General features: G+C 42.7%; 1 protein-coding gene across 4 annotated transcripts in view; it reads left to right on the forward strand.

Moving 5' to 3' along the window:
* The window catches only part of CEPT1 (choline/ethanolamine phosphotransferase 1), a 104,315-nt gene that overhangs the window by 16,964 nt on the left and 67,655 nt on the right, over nucleotides 1-19,696 (forward strand). For 2 of the 4 annotated variants that reach the window (XM_073615964.1, XM_073615967.1), the window contains exon 2: nucleotides 6,168-6,538. In XM_073615964.1, coding sequence (XP_073472065.1) covers nucleotides 6,203-6,538 — 336 coding nt within the window. In that variant the 5' untranslated portion in view covers nucleotides 6,168-6,202. Of the gene's footprint in view, nucleotides 1-5,691; nucleotides 5,923-6,167; nucleotides 6,539-19,696 lie in introns of those variants that run through there. The other 2 variants (XM_073615965.1, XM_073615966.1) reach the window with 2 other exon arrangements.

Raw genomic sequence — 19,696 nt, forward strand, 5'->3', positions numbered from 1 at the left:
ATGGCCAGTGTGAGAGATTGGATGAGTATAGCAGCTGGAGCTGCTCTTTATTTTTACAAAGGAGCAGGAATTTTTCCATTTTCATCCGGTCTTGGGCTTTATTAGATTTTGTAATAGTTTGGAGCCTCTGAGGCTGTTGTGCTTGCTGGTGGTTAAAGTAAGCCTGTACTTTAAACACTGTGGGTATAGGATTGGGCAGGGATCCTCAAACTACTGCCCTCCAGCTGTTACGGAACTACATGTCCCATGAGGCATTGTAAAACTCGGACATTCACTGACATGACTAGGCATGATGGGAATTGTAGTTTCTGAACAACTGGAGGCCCATAGTTTGAAGACCCCTGGGATTGGGTATATGGGATGGTTTGATATTATTTTTTTATTTATTTTTATGGTTGAACTAGATTGACTTGTTGTTTTTTTTTTTTTTTTTCAACCTGACTATGTAACTTTAGTTTAAACCAGGCATGTCCAAAGTCCGGCCCGCGGGCCAATCGCGGCCCGCGGTCCGGTTTCGGACGGCCCGCCTGGTAATTTTGACATATATATCTTTTGTGGCCCCCAACGAATCCCCGAGCGCCGGGGGCCATAAAAGATAGATATGCTGGCTGCCTTGGAGGGGGCGGGACAAGCGCCGTACAGGATACAGGAGAATTTCCTGTTTACACGGCGTCCTGTGTAAAAGGAAGTCCCGTCTCCTGCGCTGCCATTGGACAATTGTTTTGTCCATCATAGGAGGCGGGACTTTCAATTAAAGAGGCCGCCGTGTAAACAGGAATTTCTCCTGTATATCTGTTGGCGCTCGTCCCGCCCCCTCCCTGTCTCCTCCAAGGCTGCAGATGGACATGAATCAGGCTGCACTGACAGCAATGGTGAGTCTGCATTCATGTCAATGTGGTGGGGGCTGCCGTATTTATGTCAATGTGGTGGGGGCTGCATTCATGTCAATGTGGGGGCTGCATTCATGTCAATGTGGGGGCTGCATTCATGTGAATGTGGTGGGGGCTGCATTCATGTCAATGTGGGGGCTGCATTCATGTGAATGTGGTGGGGGCTGCATTCATGTGAATGTGGTGGGGGCTGCATTCATGTGAATGTGGTGGGGGCTGCATTCATGTGAATGTGGTGGGGGCTGCATTCATGTCAATACGGTGGGGGCTGCATTCATGTCAATACGGTGGGGGCTGCATTCATGTCAATACGGTGGGGGCTGCATTCATGTCAATGTGGTGGGGGCTGCATTCATGTCAATACGGTGGGGGCTGCATTCATGTCAATACGGTGGGGGCTGCATTCATGTCAATACGGTGGGGGCTGCATTCATGTCAATACGGTGGGGGCTGCATTCATGTCAATGTGGTGGGGGCTGCATTCATGTCAATACGGTGGGGGCTGCATTCATGTCAATACGGTGGGGGCTGCATTCATGTCAATACGGTGGGGGCTGCATTCATGTCAATACGGTGGGGGCTGCATTCATGTTAATGTGGTGGGGGCTGCATTCATGTTAATGTGGTGGGGGCTGCATTCATGTCAATACGGTGGGGGCTGCATTCATGTCAATACAGTGGGGGCCACATTCATGGCAATGGAGTGGGGGCCGCAGATGGGCACTGATTAGGCTGCATTGATGGGCACTGACCCTTATTTTGCTTCACAGTTCTTTATTTAAAATTTAAGATTTTTTTTCCTGAAACTTCATTTTTAAAGTGAAGGTGCGTGTTATAAGCAGATTAAATCCGGTATATCCAAATAACACGCCCAAGCTCATCTATTCACCACACACAGCACAAAGGCAAGAGAATTCTTGTTGGGCCGTGTATTAGTGCTCGGATGGACACACTTAGACCAAATTTTAATGGTTTAAGAATGTCAGGCAAAATGGTCGGCCCTCAAGCATGTTCTATTCATCAAATCTGGCCCTCTTGGAAAAAAGATTGGACACCCCTGGTTTAAACACAAGTCCTGTCCAAGAGAAGAACCATTAATGTGTGTTATTACTATGTGTATTATTACTTTATAGTTTATTATAATTTATTATAATACTTTATAATATAGTTCATTTTTCAATTTTTTTATACTGTAGTTTAAAAATGCCTCGTGCTTGCTTTGCCTGATTTAGTTTCACCTAGTTACTAGTGCTTGACCTTCCTCATTTTCTTGGCTAACCTCCACTTAATGCCGTTACCCTATCCAATGAGACTGTCATTAAAGGCCACTGAGCCAATGGAATTCCAGTGGAATGTAAGTTTGCTGAGCTTAGCAATAAAGTCTTCTAATTGGGGCTGAGTGATAAGGAAAATTGAGGGGGCACAGAATAAACAACTTTGGGTAGTAAAGGTAATGGCAGACATACTGCTGCATAGCTCCCAACTGTCCCTGATTTCGAGGGACTGTCCCTGATTTGGAGCAATGTCCCTCTGTCCCTCTTTCCTCCTAATTTGTCCCTCATTTTGGTCTGATCTATATAGTTGTATATAAAATGCACTTATCTTTCAAAAAGTGTTTCCCAGTGCTAAACCTTTCATCCAATTTCTAAATTGCTGCATTTGTATATTTTAAAAGCCAATATAAAGGAATAGTAGTGGTAAAAAAAAGCCCTTCTGGATTTAATTAACCTTCTTTTTTTTGGTTCTCCTTTTAAGGGGGTTCGCAGGGGGCGTGTCCTATGCCTACATATGTTAGTAGGTGTCCCTCATTCCCATCTCAAAATGTTGGGAGGTATGCTGCTGTCATTGCTGTTAATCAGGACTCTACTTATAAAAAGTTTAAACGTCTTTACTTTAAGTTGAACTGCTGAGCAAGATTTAAGACACCAAAGAAAATATCTAGTAGAAGTGCTTGTGATGCACCAATCTATTAAGTGTTATTGTTTGCCTCGACATGATCTGATTGCAAAAGTCATCAGAAGAATCTGTGATCACATCACTTATTTCAAAATCTGAAGTATGCAGCAGAACACTTAGCCAGGGGCGTTTTGAAACCAGGTGATGTGATGAAAAAACAGTCTCCAAAAGTTAAAGAAAAAAATTACGTGGCAACTGTTAAATAATTGCACTCATAAAACGCTGCCTGGAGATTAAACCAGTAACTTTTTAAAGAAAATACACGTAATAGAAATGCCAGCTTATATTTGGGCAGCCTGGGGTATACTGACCATGCTGCCACTTTGTTTAGCTCTACCAGGGCAGCTGGGATATGAGGCATGCTGGCTTATTGATGGAAATTTCCAACAGACCACAGGCCCTACCTTCTCCTATTCCAGCTGTAGGCAAGGGGTGAGATTAACTGAACTACAGAATGGCTACAAAGGAATCAGGACAGCATATGCTAGCAGGTTCTAATATGGTATTTAATGTGGTTGCAAAGGCGGAAGTTTTTTTATGCATTCTGTACATGAAGGTTAAAATCTCCCCCCACAGCCCCCCTAATACTCACCTGAGCTTCCTCTCAATCCAGCGTTGTACACGGGATCCTTGGCTGTCCCAGGTCTCTTTCCTTCATTGGTTTAGACACTGCAGCCTGAGCCATTGTCCATCACAGCCAATGAGGAGAGAGCAGGGGAGGGGCAAGCCGCAGCTCTGTGTCATATGGACACACACACAGCGGGGCTTGGGAGCGAGCACACACCAGTGCCCCCAAAGCAAGCTGATGCTTTATTACCACTTTAAATATACTCAAATTGATGCACTAAATCAGCTATTAAAAAGAAGGTAAATATCATGTTAAGCATTGTCTGGGCACAGGTTCGGTTTAGATTGTCTGACTGTTGCATAAAAAAAAACGAAATGTGCTGTGTGGGCGCTGGGGAGGTGCCTCCACATACCTGCAATAGCTTTCGTTGTGCCCTTTACGTCTGAATGCTGGGCTGTTCCAAATGGACAAAGTTTTGGTGCATCAAAATAATAAAAATTATTTCTCTGTTGAAATTAATAAAGTATTCTCAATCTAAAGTTAAAGTAGAACTATAGTTAACACTTTTTTTTTTTTCTTTTTTTTTGTATAGAGTAAGGGAGGGTTATAACCTGTCAATTTATTTTTTGCCATCTGCTTCCCATTGAGATTTCCCTTTACTTCCTGTTCCAAAGTCAAAACCAGGAAGTGAGAAAATCCCTGCAACTTAAGGGAATCCCCGGAGGCCCTCCAGGTCACCAGAACTTTCCATGATAATGATAAACAGGACAAATAGGGTGAATCTCCCTAGTGGGGGCAGAGGTAAAAATAAAAACATAATGGGTATTCTAATCCCTTTCCTTTATCCAAAACTGAAAAAAAAGTTTTGACTTTAGTGATACTTTAACCCTCAATGTTCAACATTCAGAAGTTATTCCAAGCTTTTGGAATCCTAACCTGCTGGCATTGCATTATAAGACCTTATGCACACTGGACGTTTTGCTAACTCTCCTGGCCTCCACTTGACGTTTGTAAACTTGTGTAACGCGTTTAAGCAAATCAAGCTCTTGGACATTACTTCATTTCATTGATCAGAATAATAATTTATTCTGGCCATTGAAATGAATTAACGCTTAAGCGCTAAATGCATCTAGAACTTAGGCACCTTTAGGCACATCAAGCATTTTTTCTGCCAAAACTCTGCTGCTCCTGGACACACCTTCCATGTTTTTTTTTTCTGCCTCTAAACTCCTCTAGACTGCCTATGTGTGCATGGGCAGATAGACCAACATGGGGGGGCATTTCTAAACAAAAAGCCAGGCTATTTTCCTTCAGACTTTAGGGGGCTGGAATGTGGCCAGTGAGTGTAAACAATGCCCTATAGTTGGTGTCATTGGAAGACATAATGCCCCATCATTGATTTCAGTAAGAGGAATGGTGTCCCATCATTGGTGTCAGTGGGGAGGGATAGTGCCCCATCGGTGTCAGTGGGGGGAGGGATAGTTCCCCACCATTGGTGTCAGTGGGGGGGAGGGATAGTTCCCCACCATTGGTGTCAGTGGGGGGGAGGGATAGTTTCCCACCATTGGTGTCAGTGGGGGGGAGGGATAGTTTCCCACCATTGGTGTCAGTGGGGGGGAGGGATAGTTTCCCACCATTGGTGTCAGTGGGGGGGAGGGATAGTTTCCCACCATTGGTGTCAGTGGGGGGGAGGGATAGTTTCCCACCATTGGTGTCAGTGGGGGGGGGAGGGATAGTTTCCCACCATTGGTGTCAGTGGGGGGGGGAGGGATAGTTTCCCACCATTGGTGTCAGTGGGGGGGGAGGGATAGTTTCCCACCATTGGTGTCAGTGGGGGGGGAGGGATAGTTCCCCACCATTGGTGTCAGTGGGGGGAGGGATAGTTCCCCACCATTGGTGTCAGTGGGGGGGAGGGATAGTTCCCCACCATTGGTGTCAGTGCCCCATCGTCGGCGTCTGTGGAAGGAGTAGTGCCTCAAGGGCGAAATAAAGGCAAGCAAAGGGCCACAGTTTGAAGACCACTGGTTTAGAGGCAGGAAAGAAGAAAAATGCCAAATGCCCCTAGTAGCAGGAGAAAAAAAGTCCAGTGTGCATGAAACCTAACTGTACTAGCACCCTTTATTTTGCAAAGCACTGTGTAAACTGTTAGCACTCTAAAAATTCTGTATTTTAATAATAATAATAACCCAAAGTAAATAACCTAATTCTAAAACTAACCATGGCCCTATCCTTAAATAAACATTTTGACAAGTACCCTGAAACTGAAAGCAACTCAGTTGACAAAAGAAAGAAAAAAAAAAAAAAGCAGCTTCTCAAAGAGTTGCAATTCTCACAAGTCACGCTACCAGTTCTCTGATCCTCACTCTGTTGCAGTTCTCTGCAGGAGCATAGTAGTGACATACTGTAGCAGCTTGTGGGTCGAACCTTTTGGCTGGTGTAGCTCTGCAAGAGAAGGAAGGTTGGAGTCACCGGTGGTGAGAGTGGTATTAGTTTACTGCTTTTATTTTTGTGAGTGTCACTTCAACAAATCACGAAAAGTAGTGATCCTTGTGCGATTAGAAGTATCAAGCTTATTCTGATGGTTAAAGAAAACATTGGATGTTTGCAATTTGAAAAGCAAAGATCGTTTTTAACAATTTCAGATTGAAAAATGGCTTATATTGAGATCATATGCATTCTGTCATCTAACTAATACGAAGTTAGACTTTATATCTATAAACACAGAATTTGACACTTTTTTTCTGTTTTCCCAGGTTTCCCTTTGGACTGATACCACAATCTCAGCTCAATGAGTTCCCAAAGGTCAAGGAGACGATATGTGGAACTTCAGCCAGAACTTTCTTCAGGTTGTGAGCACACTCCCAGAACAATGTACGCACTAAGCAAGTTTGTAGAATTGCCAACTCCACCGCTTTCACGGCATCAGTTGAAGAGATTGGAGGAACATCGTTACAAAAGTTGTGGAAAATCGCTGTTGGAGCCATTAATGCAAGGATTTTGGGAATGGTTGGTAGGACAAGTTCCAGCATGGATTGCACCAAACCTCATTACCATCATAGGACTTGTAGTCAATATCTTTACAACAGTAGTGCTAGCATATTACTGCCCAACAGCAACAGAACAGGTAAATGATCATTATTTTCTTTTGTGAAAGATCTGTTATGTTCGCTTTTCTACAGTTTAAAATGCTTCCATTGTATAGAACAGGTTTTTATTGCAAACAAATTTGTCTCATATGTCTTTATGTCTCATGCTGAGTCATGGAGTCAACATAGGCTGGTCTTTGCATTCTGATGAAGATAGGCAGAGGTGTTGCCACCCATCTTTCCGTCAGACATCTGCCCATTTTATAAACAGCTTTCACATTTCATAACTTAACCACTTGCTGAACGCTGATATACGTCCTTACTTTGAGGACAGATATCGTTGTTATGGCAGCAGCTAGCTGCCATAACCCCTGTATCCTCATGTTCAGCTACAAGATAAAAGTGGTCTCCGAGGCGGAGTCGCCGCAAGATCACTTTTTTCGGCAGCGGGAGAGAGCCCCCCCGCCACGCTCTGGTGCCCTCTGCCGCTTACCGAAGCCGTCGGCAACGGCGGAGGTGATCCGGGCCTCTCGGTGGCTGTGCATGGAGACGAGTGAGGGGAAGATGGCCCCCACCAGTCTCCATGACATTGTAGGGCGGAAGCGACGTCAAAACATCACTTCTGCCCATAGCTCTTAAAGGACCATTTTTTTTTTTTTTAAATCCTTTTTTTTAAATGACAATTTTTTATTTGTTTATTATTTATTTTTTATTGCATTTTAGTGTAAATATGAGATCTGAGGTCTTTTTTGACCCCAGATCTCATATTTAAGAGGTCCTCTCATGCTTTTTTTCTATTACAAGGGATGTTTACATTCCCTGTAATAGGAATAAAAGTGACACCTTTTTTTTTTTTTTTTTTTTTTTTTTTTTTACAGTGTAAAAATAAAAGTTAAAATAAATAAGAATTTTTTTTTTTTTTTTAAACGCGCGTGTCCCGCCGAGCTCGCGTGCAGAAGCAAATGCATACGTGAGTAGCGCCCGCATATGAAAATGGTGTTCAAACCACACATGTGAGGTATCAGCGTGATCGGTAGAACGAGATACCTTCTCTGTAACTCAAAACATGCAACCTGTAGAATTTTTTTTAAACATTGCCTATGGAGATTTTTAAGGATAAAAGTTTGTCGCCATTCCACGGGTGGGTGCAATTTTTTTTTTTTTTCCATTACTTCTTTATTCAACATTTTCTTATTTACCAGTGTTGCAATATCCATACATACAGCGGTTTTAACAATGATTTTACAAAGTACCGTATTTATCGGCGTATAACACGCGCCGGCGTATAACACGCACCCAAGTTAAGGAGGGAATTTTAAGGAAAAAAACTTTTAGGAGTAAAGTTTAAGGAAGAAAAACTTACATTAAAATGCCCATCAATGCAGCGTTATCGGTGTCCATCTGCAGCCTTGTCAGTGTCAGTGCAGCCTTGCCCCAGTGTCCATTGCAGCCTTGTCAGTGCAGCTTTGCCCAGGTGCAGCCGTGTCAGTGCAGCCGTGTCAGTGCAGCCTTTCTCCAGTGCAGCTTTTCTCCAGTGCAGCCTTGCCCCCCCGTGCAGCCTTGCCCCCCCGTGCAGCCTTGCCCCCGTGCAGCTTTGTGGGATCGCCGCGATCCCTGCCGTCATACACAGCCCTGTGTAAATTTAAATATGGCGCCGAGACTGCAGGGACTCGGCGGAGCACTGATGCACATAGCCGAGAGTCCTCTGGTTTTTTCGGCGCCGCTTACAGTCCCGCCCAGTTCCGCCCTATGGGCGGGACTGTAAGCGGCGCCGAGAAAACCCGAGGACTCTCGGCTATGTGTAGCTCCGCTCCGCCGAGTCCCTGCAGTCTCGGCGCCGTATTTGAATTTCCACACGGCTGTGTATGTCGGCGCCGATCGCGGCAATTGCCGCGATCGCTCCGATCACACACAATTGGGGGGGGGATCGGCCTATAACACGCACCCACGATTTTCCCCTGATTTTCAGGGGAAAAAAGTGCGTGTTATATGCCGATAAATACGGTATATGTTTTTTTAAATTCTAATTTCTTATTTCCATCGATCCCCAGCAGTGACTATATACCACAAGTAGCATTACCTGCACAAAACCATTCATAACAAAACAAAAAGCCAGAAAAAACAAATAAGAAAACAAAAAGGGGAAGAAAAGAAAAATAAATTAAATAAATAAATAAAACAAGCCCTCTCCCTCTCCTCCTCCACCTCCTCCTCCCACACTGCTCAACACTTCCCATACAGCCTATACTTTTCCTATCTACTCTCTCTTCTTACATTCTTTACTATTATATTTGGAATCCAAGAGAATGAGGCCAGACCTGGTGTTATTAACCAGGGACCCCACAACTTAGCTAATATATCCATTGTACCCCTTTTCTGATAAATCTGTCGCTCCATTAATATTGCCTCATTTACCTGGGAGCGCCATTCCTCAAATACTGGTACACTGGAAGACATCCAGTTTCTAGCTATTAGTTTACGGGCTGTAAATAATAGTCTACCAATTGAAATTGACATTTCCCTCAGGTATAGCTCTTCATTAGGATAACCCAGTAAACATATTTTGGGGTCCAATTCTATCTGGCTGTTATAAGCCCCATTAATTGTGGACACCACTTCTCGCCAGTATCTGACCAGTTTAGGACAATTCCAAAGCATATGAAGCAAATCTGTCCGGGGTTGCTTACATCTTGGGCAATCCGAAGTTTCCCTCCGCCTCCACTTATATAGTTTTACTGGAGTCCTATATGTCCTATAGATCAGGGCTTGACAAATTTGCTTGGAATCTAGGAGCCAACTAAAAAAGTTAGGAGCCAGGTTTTTTTTAAACGACCGACAAAGCTTTATTTTCAATATAAAAAATAACTAATCTTAAATTTACACAGAAAAAGACCGCCCCGCTAGAGGCCCGAATAGCGTCACTAAAACGACGGTAAAGCAGCGCTAAAAATAGCACCGCTTTACCGCCGACACCCCCTGCGGCTCGGTGTCAAAGGGCTCTAAGGGTCCGATCAGGTCCGCCTGAAAAACAGACAGGCGAACCTGATCAGACAGCCCGTGTGAACGGGACCAAGCAGGGAGATAACAAATAAATTTAATTTTAATTAGGAAAAAAATAAACAGTTTTTGTATAAATATAAATGAATAAAAATAAAATCTATTATGAAAAAAAAAAAAGGCTATCCCCACATTCACTTCCTTCTCTTCTCCACTTTGGGAAGGAGATGGGCAGTGAAAACAGGCAGGTATTTCGCATTAGCATTGCATTAGCATTGCTGGTTGCAATACCAACGGCCACCACAAGATGGCGCCAGATTTCAGAAGGACTCCAGAACTACCGAAGAAGGCCGCAAAGCCGGGGCCTCAATTACCGGCCGACGCGATCGCACGGGGGGGGGGGGGGGGGGTCAGAGTCCGCACAGAGACAGGATACCCCCAGCTGTGCCGCCCCAGGCGCCAGGTCGCTAATTCTAGTTGCAAATGCATCAGGTTTCAGACACCAGCCCTCCAGTCGCAGTATGTTGCAGCATTGTATATCTCCTTCAGCATTATCTCTATTGTAGTATACTCCTAGTGGGTTTGGCTTTGTGTGTATATGGTTTTTTTTTTTTTTTTTTTTCTGACCTAGGGTTGAGCCAAGGCGTGCTAGTTTGTGGGCACGTATATGCGTGCATATCACTTTAGATGTGGTGTGTTCTGTGCGCTGGCAGCCAGACGGCGGCCACCAATTTCATTTCAGTATTGAACACATATCGATTACTGTTTTAGCCATTTAATCCCTTTTTATCCAACAGACCAATTATATTATTTCATTTTTTATTTTTATTCTTATCATGTATATTAATACTAGTAGCCATTGTTGATCAATGATTTTATATCACTGGTATCATCTGTCCACCACTTGGTTTTTACACATATATTTTACATATATATACATGTGCATTTTCTGGTGTGAGCTTTCTGTCCTGTTCTGCAGTTGAGGCTGTCTTTGGCTGGCAGATCAAGACTGCTGCTAACGCAGATGGACAGCTGATTGACTATAGTGAGCAGTCGGCCCCTACATGTTGGTCCCGCCCCAAGTTATCTGTCATCAGGCTTTCTCGTGCTGCTCTTATTGAGAGCGAGACGGCCTTTGTATGTTGGCCCCGCCCCCGGTCACGTGTCATCATGCTGCCTCTCGCCGCTTGCATTGTGGGCAAGCTGTACGAGATGCGGAAGGGGCAATGTAGACCCCGCCCCCCTCCATCAGATTGGAACGCAAGAACACCAGCGTGCGCTCCATTGAATTATAGCCACACTGCTACCGGCCTCATCACTTGCTACAGAGGGGCTCAAATCGTACGGACCCACAGGAAAGTAATTCAGGTATTCACTCTTCCTTATCTTTGGCATCTATATTAAGGATGTCTCTTTTATACCTATATATACTTTTTATCTTTCATCATTTATAGCTTATGTTTTATTTATTTATTTATTTGTGTGATGAGATGGGTGCATCTGTGGAGTGGGAGGTCCCACCCACTATGCCTATCACTGCTCGCCATGACCTTTATATTTCCGCTCTTGCCATCCGTCGCATATTATGTGCACAGCACGCTTTGTTTCACCCCGAATGGTTCAGCTTGTCTCTTGGGGTGTGTGTGTATCTGTGCACATGCTCAGTATGAAATAGGGTTTTTTTTTTTTTTTTTTTTTTCCTATGCTGTTTATGTATATGTCCTTGTGTATGCATATGCATGTGTATGTGTACACAGAAATCTCTCTATATGTACTATTACTACTACTATTACCATCTACTACACAAACCATGTCGTGTTCACCAATTGGAGAACTTAGGAGGGAGGGATCCCCTGAGGGGAGGAGCTTTATATCCCACTCTTGTTTCATGGACACTTAGGCATTTATAAGGAGTGACTGCTGAAGGAGGTATCTTTGCATAGCTCTGATGAAGAAGGGATTTTCCCTTCGAAACGCGTAAGCTGTTGTGATATGCATTTCTCTACGATTTTTGGAAGGCATCGCTCATCCTATAGTCGCATGCTGGCTGTCGGTACACTTCGTGTTGTTCCTCTTCCATCCATTGCTTGTGAGTTGTTTCTTTTAATCATTTTTAAATAAATCCTTTTATAAAAGTTAATACACTAGGCTGGTGCGCCCCTGTTTTTCTTTTGTCTTAGTCGCAAATGCGACCTGGCGCCCGGGGTTTGTCGAGCCCTGCTATAGATGATGAACAGTTGTGATAGGCATTGTGTAGATGATAAAGAAACCATCGGTGCCCTCTTCAAAATATTTTGCCATTCCTCGTCCAGTATAACTCCCAGATCCATCTCCCAACCCTTTCTGCCTGGGCTATCCAAAATATCTTGATAATTCACCATAAGTTGACTATATACTAGAGAGGTTAAACCTTTTTTTCTCCCTGCACCTGCTAATAAAGATATCAATGGCATTGGTCTTATCTTCATCCCTCCTCCTTTAAACTGGGAATAGACTGCATGTCATAGTTGTAGATGTTTATAAAAGTTATTATGCGGCAATTTATATAATTTCTGTAACCGTATAGCGCTTTGAGCATAAGGCTGAGGAATATATTGTATTCCTTTTAGAACGCCAATATTCAAACCCCTCTAGTTTACAGAGTTCTCCAAAGTACCTATTCCCCCATATTGGAGATAATTCTGACACCCCTTCATATTTCATTGTACGCCTCATTTCCTGCCATACTTTATTCATTAACACCAATGTTGGACTAGAGTGAGTGCAGACAAATGACCCAGATTCTAGTTGGGCCGTAAGGTTATAGCTCGAACATTGACTTAATAACATAGCCTGTATTGGATCTCTCCAATCCAACGTCCCCCACCCCGCAAAATGCTGCAATTGGGAAGTTATAAAATACACTCTTGGCTGTGGCACTGCTAGACCCCCTCCTTCTTTAGTTCTCTGAAGGGTAGACAGTCTAATCCTAGAGCTCTTACCTTTCCATAATAGCTTACGAAACAAAAAATATATTTTTTTAAACCATTTTAACGGGATCCATATAGGTGAATTATGTAAAAACATATAATAATTGGGGGGCCCATATCATTTTTATGAGGTTTGCTCGGCCCACAACTGATAGGGGTAATTTGGACCATGCTATACTCTTTTGTTTAAATTTCTCCAGGATGGGAGTTAAATTATACTGCAAATAATCTTTCAACCTTGGGTATATCCATATTCCTAAATATTTAAAAAACTTCACAACTTTAATTTGTTGGGCCTCCTTCGGTATATCAAAACTGAATTCATCAAGTGGGAATAGGACCGATTTAATAGTAAAGCCTGAGAATAAGCCACGTTTTTTAATAAGGGTCATTAAGGATATCAAGGAATTGTCCGTATCACCAAGGAACAGCAGTGCGTCGTCCGCATATAATGATATCTTTTCGTGCCTTGCCCCTCTAATAAACCCACAGATATCCTCCGATTGCCGAACCGCTTCTGCTAGTGGCTCGACAGCCAATGCAAACAATAATGGGGACAATGGGCACCCTTGTCTGGTGCCTCTTGATAATGAAAAGAACTCTGTCACTACCCCATTAATTTGCATACAAGCCCTTGGGTCAGAGTATAGTAGCTTAACCCATTGAAGTTATGTCCCAGGCCAAATCTATCTAGTACCTCCCACATGTATGTCCACTCGACGCTGTCGAATGCTTTCGCAGCGTCGAGTGACAGAATAGCCCTCCTCCCCAGGTTGTCTACTGGTAACTGCATATTTAAGAAAAGTCTCCTCAACTTGATCGCTGTGGACCTAGTATGTATGAAACCAGATTGATCTGGATGGATCAATCCCTGCATGACTCTACCCAACCTAGCTGCCAGGATCCTGGCCAGAATCTTAGCATCCGAGTTTAATAACGATATCGGACGATAAGATTCCGGAGCCAAAGGATCCTTATCTGGCTTTAGTAGCACTATAATACAAGCTTCATTCATAGAATCTGGAAGTTTAAAGGTTTCCCATGCATGGTTAAGTACCTTCAATAGTTCCGGTAACAGAATATCCCCATAATATTTGTACACTTCTGACGGTAACCCATCTAAATCTGGGGCTTTATTATTTGGGGCTTCTAACACTGCCTGTCTTAACTCCTCCAAAGTCAGAGGGGCATTAAGTTCCTCTCTAGCCACACTAGAGAGAGAAGGCAATTTTAAAGTGGCCAAAAAACCTCTAAGAAGTGCTAATGAATATTCAACCTTGCTCTGATACAAATCACTATAGAAAGAGAAAAAAGTCTTTAATTTCATTTTGATCATTTGTAATCTCGCCCCCCATTTTACGAATGGCGGAAATAAAATTAATTTTCTCCTGAGAATTTGCTACTGCAGCTAGCATATGTCCTGGTCTCTCCCCTTCCTCCCAGTCACGACATCTGGAGAGAAAACAGGCCTTATCAGCCTTATCCAATACCAATCTTCTATATGATTGTTGTGTATCCCTCCAGGTGCAGCGGTTGGGGGTGATAGGGTCCTGTATATATTTAGCCTCCTTTTGCCGAACCTCTGCTGCTAATAAAGATTCACTTTCTAAGTTCAATTTTTTTTGGACGCTTATTGCCTTCAATAGGATCTCCCTCAAAAAAGCCTTCATGGTGTCCCAAGCCACCTGGCTTGAAGCAGCGTTCTCATTAATGGAGAAAAACTCCACTAGAGCTCGACTCATTGAATCTCCCTGTGACATTTCTTTTAACCAAGAAGCAGGAACCCGCCAATTAGGCTTCATCTTAGGCTTTATTTTATTTAGGGAGACTAAAATGGGGAAATGATCTGATAGACCCATAGTCAAGTATTGTATATTGGACACCCATGGTAAAGATAGTTCCGTGCCCAAAGTTAGATCTATTCTTGATAGAGTCTGATACGTACTAGAACAACAAGAGTAGGTATAGGACAGTGGATTTTTAAGACGCCAAATATCCTGTAGACCCCATTCTCTACAATATCTAAGAAAAGGAGTATCTCCTTGAGGGCCAGCTGGATATCTATCTCTGCTAGGATCACAAACACTGTTAAAATCTCCCACAATCAAGAGAGGGCATCCCTGGATTATCTATCAAGAATTCACCTATCTGGTGAATTACCTCACCATTATATGGTGGAGGGATATATACAGATCCCAATATACATTCTATGGAGAATAATTTACACACTAGCAAAATGTATCTACCTTGTGGATCCAGCAGCACTTGCCTGCAGGAAAACTGTAATCTAGAAGAGATTAATATACTTGTACCTCTAGCATATGTAGAATATACAGCGTGATACTGAATTGGGGACATTTTATTTTGCAATAGATTAACTGTATCTCGAGTTAAATGTGTTTCCTGCAGGCAAACTATCGATGGTAAATATTGCCCCAGTGTTTGCCATATTCATATATATATATATATATATATATATATATATATATATATATATATATATATATATATATATATATATATATATATATATATATATATATATATTTATATATATTCGTATTATTTAAAGTCTTAATAAACAAAAAGACAAGAATAAGGAGTACCTAGGGCTTATATGCAAATCAAGGCTTAAACTTTTATCCATATAAATATTAGGCAGATTCCTAGAAGAGAGAATTGATCCATAAGCATATAACCCATTAAATTCGGTATGGGCGGAAAAGGTGGATATAGCTGAAAGAAAAGGAAGAAATGGAGCAAAAAAACAAAGGGGGGGGGGGGGGAAGAAAAAAAAAGAGAAAAGAAAAACCCAGCACGTTCACACAAGCATCCAAAAAAGAAGGAAAGCAACAAAAAAACAACAAAAAAAAATTTCCCTTCCTCCCCCCCCCCCCCCCCCCCCCCCTTCCCTTGAATGCCACACAAATTCCCGCAGGAAGATGTAAAAAAGGGGGGAAAAAAAACAAGTTCATCCAGGCTTGTCAATGGGCTGCTAGCCCACTAATAGGAAGATAAGTTTGTCTGGCTATGCTCCACTGTAGCCCCGCCTATAGCCAATATCCAGCAAGGCGGAAGACAAAGGAAAATCTAGAGAAAAAAATGATACTTATATAGTGGCAATTATTTCCTAATGATTAGACCAGCATTTTTACTAGTCAGATCCATTTAGAATGTAGCAAAAATATAGCAAGAGGCAAAGAGAGTGACATAGAAAAACAAAAAAAACAAAAGGGAAATTTTTCTCCTTTTTTTTTTTTTTTTTCTTTCCCCTCCCTTTCCTTCCTCTCTTCCTTCCCCTCAATCCAGCCCTCTATCCTTCAAGCTGTATTCTTTTTGGAAGTAGGGATCGACAAGGATTGTTCATTTCTGTCCAGCCAGCTTTTGGCCTCTTTAGGGTCAACAAAAAATATAGTTTCTCCCTTAGCCACAATCCGGAGTTTAGCAGGGTAAAGCATTGCATATTGAATCTGGAAGGTACGGAGGCGCCTTTTAATATCTATAAATTGGGCTCTTTTGTTTTTGAACTGACACAGAGAAGTCCGGAAAGAAAGAAACTCTTGATCCATTCACCTCTATATTTCCTTTAGTACGTGCTAGGGAGAGGATCTTATCCCTATCTCTAAAATGGAGCATTTTTAAGATAATTGGTCGGGGGAGATTACCCAGAGGAGGAGGTCTAGCTGGAATGCGATGCGCCCTTTCTACAGCGAAAAAGGATGTAAAATTTTGCTTTCCAAAAACGTCCAGCATCCATTTCTCAATAAACTCAGCAGTATTGCCCCTTTCCATGCGTTCTGGAATTCCAAGGATACGTACATTATTTCTTCTTAATCTATTTTCAATTTCATCAATACGGTTATCGTGGTATTTCGATTGGAGCCCTACTGCTTTAAGTTCTTGTTTCATACAGCCCGAGTCATTCTCTATAATAGTAACCTGGTTCTCTAATATTGAAGTACGTTCACGCACCTTCTGTATGTCTAGGTGCATAATAGAAACATCCTCCCTTAAGCAGTTAACCTGTGTAGATAATATATTTAATGTATAGTTGCAGTTCTGTATAGCATGGAATACATCCTTAAGTGTCGGCTCCCCCTTCAGAGCAGCTGCAGGTACAGATACCGCAGGTCCCACAGGTGCAACAGGTAAAACAGGTGAAGCCAGTAATTTTATTTTTAGACATACCATCTGATACTTCTGGAACTTCTGAGACAGAAGTGCTTAATGTATCGCTTTTCCCTCTCTCGGTTCTAACAGTCCTAACCAACTCCCCACCATCCTCACCATCCACTGCTGGCTTTCCTCCGTCCCCCACTTCAGATACTTCCGTTATCTCCCGTTCAGAAAAAGTCTGTGTGTGGTTCCCTGCAGACTCCCGCTCCTCCCGGCTCTCTATCTCTGGTCCTATCTCCAGTACAGTCCTCTCCATTCCTACAGACATGCTACTGTATTTAGCAAAAACATCCTTGCCAGAGTCCGTGACCTTAGTATCCTTAGTGGAGCTCCATGCGAAACGTTCCAATTTATCAGCTACTGCATCCATCCCCCCCCCCCTTTGACAGACATTCCTCACCTCCAGCATATGAGCCTGTGTCTGTCTTTTCTCCGGCCATTACACTTCTCAAGTTTACTACTCCAGCCTCTCCAGCAGCCTCTCTTTCTGCTCCAGACCCCCCTACTCCATCGGACCTTCCTGCTCCAGCAGCTTTAAGCTTCCTCCCCATCGCTCTTGTCACCACTCCTAGCTGAATTTTGACACCGCAATCACTGCTAGCCCAGTGTCAAAAGTAGCGCTGTAAAGCTGTAAGGCTAGAGGATGATAAGGGGATGATAAGCGGTGAGCAGTCAGCAGGTGAGCAGGTATTCCTTGGTGTTACCTGGTGCTTGTTGCTGATTAACAATCCAGCTATCCAGACAGTCCCGCCGGCTGACCTCCCTGCAAATCCGCCTGCAATTAGCGGGTAGGTAATACGGCACTAGAAGCCAGCAAGGATCAGGCAGTTGTATCACAGGGCAGAAATCCACAAGTAAACTTCACATATCATATCCCTTATTCCCAGCTGATTTTCAGCAGAGCTCCAGGAGACATCACACAGCTTCTCTCACATCCTAAGCCTAGCCCCTCCCCCTATTAGTCTGAGACGAGCGGGTGCAATTTTGAAGTGTGACATGTTGGGTATCAATTTACTCAGCGTAACATTATCTTTCACAATATAAAAAAAAAATTGGGCTAACTTTACCATTGTCTTATTTTTTTAATTAAAAAAAGTGTATTTTTTTCAAAAAAAAGTGCGCTTGTAAGACCGCTCACAAATACAGTGTGACAGAAAGTATTGCAACGACTGACATTTTATTCTCTAGGGTGTCAGAAAAAAATATAATGTTTGGGGGTTCTAAGTAATTTTCTAGCAAAAAAAAAACTGTAACTTGTAAACACATCTAAAAAAAAGAGACCCGGTCCTTAAGTGGTTAAAGTGATTTTAAGGCTCTTTGTTATTTTTCTAGAAAAAAAAAAACATATTATGCTTGCCTGCTCTGTGCAATCGTTTTGCATAGAGCAGCCCCGATCCTCCTTTTTGGATCCTGGACTGGAGCTTCTGCCCCCTCCCTCCTGCCGAGTGGCCCCACAGCAAGCAGCTTGCTAGGGGGGCACCCAGGCTGAGTCACAGCTCCTTGTGTCCATTCAGACACGGCGCAGCGGCCCGACCCTCTCTCTCTCTCTCCTGACTGGATGGCTGACTGACTTTGACAGCAGCGGGAGCCAATGTCTCAGCCAATCAGAGAGAGAGCCTCAGACGGCCCAGGCACTCGTGAACATTGCTGGACAGAGATGGGCGTAGGTGGGTATTAGGGGGGCCAAGCGGGGCTGCTGCACACAGAAGTCTTTTTATCTTAATGCATTGAATGCATTAGGATTAAAAAAAACCTTCTGACTTTACAACCCCTTTAACCACTTAAGGACCACCTCACACGGCTATACTGCGACAGGGCAGCGCTCCTGCGCAAAATCACGTTTCTGCACGAGGTCTGGGGCACGCGTGATGTCCGCCGGGACCCGCCAATCATTCTCAGGAGAGGCAGACCGCCGTTCTGTGAAAGGGGAAGATGGAGATCTTGTGTTTCTGCAAAGCAGGAACACGGATCGCAGTTTTCCCCCCAGTGAAAGAGATCCCCCACAGTTAGAAAGCACTCACTAGGGACACACTTAACCCTTTGATCGCCCCTGATGTTAACCCCTTCCTTACCTTTGTCATTAGAACAGTGACAGTGCATTTAAAAAATTTTTTTTTTTAGTACTGATCACTGTAATAATTTTCCTGGTCCCCAAAAGGTAGGGCTGAAACAACTAATTGATTATGAAAATAGTAATTGATTAATTTCATAATCGATTAATCAGCCAGTAACATAATGGGATTTAAAAAAACTAAAATGAGCCCTTTATAGTACAAAATGGGGAAATAATCGCTACTGTAAATATTACTTTCACAGTTCTACAGTAAAAAAATGAAATTGTGATTATCTGCTTTTTTTTGTACTTATAAAGGGCTAATTTTAGTTTTTTTAACCCCTTTAAGTTACCCAACGTCTTAGACCTGGTTCACATCTGTGTTTTTTTGTTTGTTTTTTTTTTTTTTTGTTTGGTGCTTTTTGCAGAAACGCACTACAGTTAATTCACATGATTTTTTATGGGACACGTTCACATGTATGCTTTTTTTCAGCTGCTGTGTATTTTGGAAAGGGTCAGGGTCCTTTTTTTAACGCAAAACTGTGCTTTTTTTGGTTCAATATACTTCAATGGAGAAGCTGCAGAAAAGCATGTAATGTTTTTTTGCAGCAATTTGTGTTTTTTAATCTGCCCAACAACAAATTGGCCAAAAAAAAAAGCAAAAATACAAATCTCAGTAAAATCACGTGCGCAAAAATCAAAACTCAAAATGCTCAGCAAAAAGCACTGCAGAAACAGATCAAAAGCAAACTGCATAGGTTTATGCTGGCCACACAGATCAATTTTCAGATGAAAAATCTTTGCACATTTACTGAATGAAAGAATGTTTGAAATATTTACTTGTTTTTTAACATTCTGTTTTTAAAATTAATGTCAACGAAAACCACATACACTTTCTGAAAATTCCTTTGACCAAGAAGTTTTTTTTTTCTCCCAATTTTCCAGTCACTGTGGTTGAAAATGAACGTCGATTTGACCCCACTAATGATCAGAAAATCGAA

The sequence above is a fragment of the Aquarana catesbeiana genome, linkage group LG02 (genome assembly GCF_042186555.1).
Source record: "Aquarana catesbeiana isolate 2022-GZ linkage group LG02, ASM4218655v1, whole genome shotgun sequence".
NCBI classification, from domain to species: Eukaryota; Metazoa; Chordata; class Amphibia; order Anura; family Ranidae; genus Aquarana; species Aquarana catesbeiana.